Genomic DNA, 4096 nt, shown 5'->3' on the forward strand with positions numbered 1-4096 from the left:
AAACAGATATAAAAATATTATTCATGATCTTGAACAGTGAAGTAGTTTTTTTGCGTAATGAGCTGCAAATGACCATTTGGTGACAAAGTCATCGATTCCACTTGTTAAGATGGGGGTGAATGGTTGTGACTCGCTGCAATGGACGATTGGTACCCGTCATACCGGCCGAAGAAAATACTGTACATCCTATCAGGCAGTTGAGTTCAGGATTTTTTGTCCATAACTTCTACCTCGTAAAACAGTAAAGTTAACGACGTTTATGGTTTTGTTACTGGGCAGAGTTATGTGCGACTGCGTGATAACGTTTGAAGTTTCGTCGACTAGCGTCTCTTTTTTTCTGTTGTTCGTAGTTTTGTATTGATAATAAAAATGGGAAAAAGGAAATATAACTCTTTTAATACGTCTGTATGGTGTACTCGGTTCGTACATATATCCATTACAATTGGAATAAGTACTATGCTGCTTACAAAAAATTCAGGTTTGTTTTGCTTTATTCTGACTGAATAGCAATAATTGTTTAAATAGCCTAAACCTTGATATAATAATATAAACATACATAAGTATCCTAATACCCAGTAACCATACTCACGAACTAGGATCTTGTCTCATTGTGACCTACACCACCTAGCTTGTGAAAACCAAAAGATATGTTTTTATCAACTATCTGACCGAAAATCTCAACAATTATTTTGTCTTTTTTGCAAGTATTTATCCACACTGAAATATCGTTGTCTTGGTGCAAGGAGTCCCAACTTTTCCAAGTAGTTGAAGAATCCCCCAAAGAAACAATGTTACAATTTGAACAAGAAATAAATCCAAATTTGCAACCAGTCACAATACACCAATGAGACTTCTTACTGCAATTCATTTTTTGGTCTTATAATAACTCTCGTGTTTTATTTTTCCACAAAATCTGCCTGTGCATTTTATTTTCAAACCAAATTTTAATAACACCCTGCACCAAATAGCTGACCAACCTTACCTTAGCAACTGCCGGTGCATTTGTGCTCATTCAACCCCCAAAAAATTGCACCTGTGCATCTCTTGTTGCTTTATTATGTATATACCTAAAGGAAATTTCGCCACCAAAAATTTTTTTTTAAATACTGGAATGGGTTGTTAGCAATTATTTGTCTGACTAATATTGTCACAACCCTCTGTGCAGTTGTCACATACCCCAATTTTATAAACCCTAGGTTAGTTCTACAGCTATATGATCCACCTGAAACCACGGAAACTTACTAAAGTTATTCAGGACAATGAAGACCTAATAATTACATCTATTTGCAGTTATGAGACAGCAGCTCAACGCTGGTCAGCTTCTTCTGCCAATTTTATATGTTTTGGCAACTGTTCTCTCAATTGGCCTGTATTTTGTTGTTGCTTGTATGGATCCTGGTTATGTGAGAAAAGGCGACCCGGATGTAAAAGAGGTACAAATTATAAAGTGCGTAAATATATTACATTAAGAACACCACAAATAATTGAATATGATCCATTTATAGTCGCACGGCATTGGCTGATTGGTAACATTTGTAAGCATGGGGCAACATAGATCTAATTTTGGAACATGCACAAAAGCATAGCAAAAAGTACATCTACTATATTTAGATAAAGATAGTTGTTGATGATGAAGAAAGTGATGACATTTCATTATATGAAACCAGAGGAGATAAAATCAGTGACAAAATTAAAAATGAAGATGATTCCAACGTTGATGAAAACACAAAGATGTTAGACGATCAAAAAAATCCAACTAAGTGTTTTAATCTGGAACCTCATCAGAGATGTGGACTATGTGGCCTCCAGGTTTTTAACAACACATATTTCAGTGCTGGCACCAAAATCATTAGAAACCTTTACATTTGTATAACATCTTACCAAGTGAGATATATACAGCAATGCCCTTGAGCCATATTATTTTTGATAAATTTTAAAGTATGTTTTGTGTGGAATAAAATCAATATTGCTTCATGAAAGTTGGGAACTGCTGCTTTATAGTACAACTAGCTAATCATCTCTGTATATTTATATACTGTCTTAAAGCACAGTCACCAAAACTGGTTTTGCTAATTTTTCTTCTGCCTTTGCAGCGGCCTATCAGAGCAAGGCACTGCCGAGATTGTAATCGTTGTGTTCGAAAATTTGACCATCACTGCCCATGGATAACCAATTGTGTTGGTGAAAAAAATCATCGCTGGTTTTGGACTTTCCTTTTGTATGAAATTTTTCTTATAATTTGGAGCATATATATATCTACGTAAGTCCAAAGAAAATACTTGAATGTGACATCACTAGCTATAACATGAAGTCAGTTATAAACAAACAATTTTGTGTGTATAAAACTGATGTCAAATTCATGGTCACATTAAAGTCATCAGATAAATTTACAGCATATTGTTTCTACGCAGCATTATTATTTTTTTATAGAACTGCCTATTCTTCAACAACAAGTGACTGGATAGCTAAAAACATTATTTTGATAATAGCTGATATAATTTTGGGAATCTTACTTCTGGTTGTTGTATCACTGTTTGCTATTCACACCTACATGCTTGTCAATAACCACACAACATGGGAAACAATCAGTAGACACAGGTAGACTATACCACATACATATTATAACAATATTTTTTGTCAGGTAAGAAATAAAGTAAACCGAAGTTAATCCGTATTCGGTTAATCTATAAATTCCTTCCAATTCATAAAAAATTAAGAGTACGAAGTGATTTTTTCCTCAAAAACACTAGGTAACCTTTAATAATCAATCTGGATATTTGCATACTTGGGTAGGGTTTCAAGCATAAGATTTTGGATTACAGACATATCCAGAAATTTTAAAGACCTATTGTCTCACTAAAATTAACACTATAATTATTTCATTTCTCACAGGAAATATGATAAATTTTATGCCAAATTTCTCATTAGTTTAAACACAATTGGTATTGTCTCTTGGCTTCTACCCTTGGTGCAAGATTCTTATCCGGTTACTTTATCTGTTGTGTAATAGTGTTTGCTAAAACTGTTTATTGCCCTTTTTGGCAATGAACTCTAATTTATGCTTTTGTTACTTTCAGAATTTCATACTTGAAAGAGATAGATGGCTCCCGAAACCCCTTTGATTTGGGAGTTTGTCATAACATATCTACGTTTTTTTGTTACTTTAAGCCGTTTGATTGGACAGTAGTCTACAATAAGTCAAAAAACAGTTTACATGTGTGTCAAGATCCTGAAAGAAGTGGACAGACAAATGGGAATTTTCTATCTGAAATACACAACATCAACGAAACATGAAATTTTCATGAAAACTATTTTCTCTGGAAGCAGTGTTTGCGTTTGTCGTATTTTCTTGCTATTTCACTACCAATGCACTAGTGACTATTGTGAATCCTTCAAATCATAAACAGTGTTGCTAGGTTATATTTTATTACTTTTAAAGTAAATATAGGATTTGAAATAAAGGGCATTGGCACCAATTGGGTCAAGACGGACATTTGAAGCGATTTTGCGCGCATAGCGGTACGCTGTCGTCGCACTAGGGTTGCAATCGGTTTATCTTAATTTCCCCAAAAAAATTTTCTGGTCGGCAGGGATGTTATTGTAGCCTATTTCAAGTAACTTAACCGCGTTGGGCGCCTGACTCGATAACCTTTATGGTTTTATCGGTGCCCATGCCATTTCATTTCCTTTTATATTGTTCTTTGCGTAGTTGCTTTTTTTTCGCAAAATAAACATCATTTGATTCTTAATAGATGAAGTCACTTCACCGAGTAAAATGACGGTGGAGTTACTGTGTAAAAATCTGCACTCGGTGAAGTTACTTCACTCTTATCAGCCCTCCAGCCATATGCATACGCGACATACATAGCAGGATGGTATTAGAGTGTTTCTTGCAAAAATCAGAGGCCGCCGGAGTTTGTGCAAGGGTTTATCGGCCAAACTGTGCGTATGCATATGGCTTGAGGGCTGATAAGAGCGACGGGCGGGGTGAAGTTAGTTAGCCTAGTTATCGTCGAATTTAGCATAGCGCCTCAGATTAAGTGAGTTAAAGTTTGATTTCATTCCTTAGTAGGATGTTATAAGATTGTTTTTCCAA

At 35.1% G+C, this 4096-nt stretch overlaps 1 protein-coding gene across 1 annotated transcript; it reads left to right on the forward strand.

The window, feature by feature from the left end:
- The first annotated feature begins 306 nt into the window (after positions 1-306).
- On the forward strand, positions 307-3672 carry LOC145913937 (palmitoyltransferase ZDHHC12-B-like). The gene is made up of 6 exons (XM_083001708.1): positions 307-478; positions 1291-1433; positions 1612-1809; positions 2094-2260; positions 2431-2598; positions 3078-3672. The coding sequence occupies exons 1-6, from the start codon at positions 370-372 to the stop codon at positions 3292-3294; spliced, it is 1002 nt and encodes a 333-aa protein (XP_082857834.1). The 5' UTR covers positions 307-369; the 3' UTR covers positions 3295-3672.
- The last annotated feature ends 424 nt before the right edge of the window (positions 3673-4096 follow it).

Source organism: Ascidia mentula, chromosome 9, assembly GCF_947561715.1.
Source record: "Ascidia mentula chromosome 9, kaAscMent1.1, whole genome shotgun sequence".
In the NCBI taxonomy this organism is placed as follows: Eukaryota; Metazoa; Chordata; class Ascidiacea; order Phlebobranchia; family Ascidiidae; genus Ascidia; species Ascidia mentula.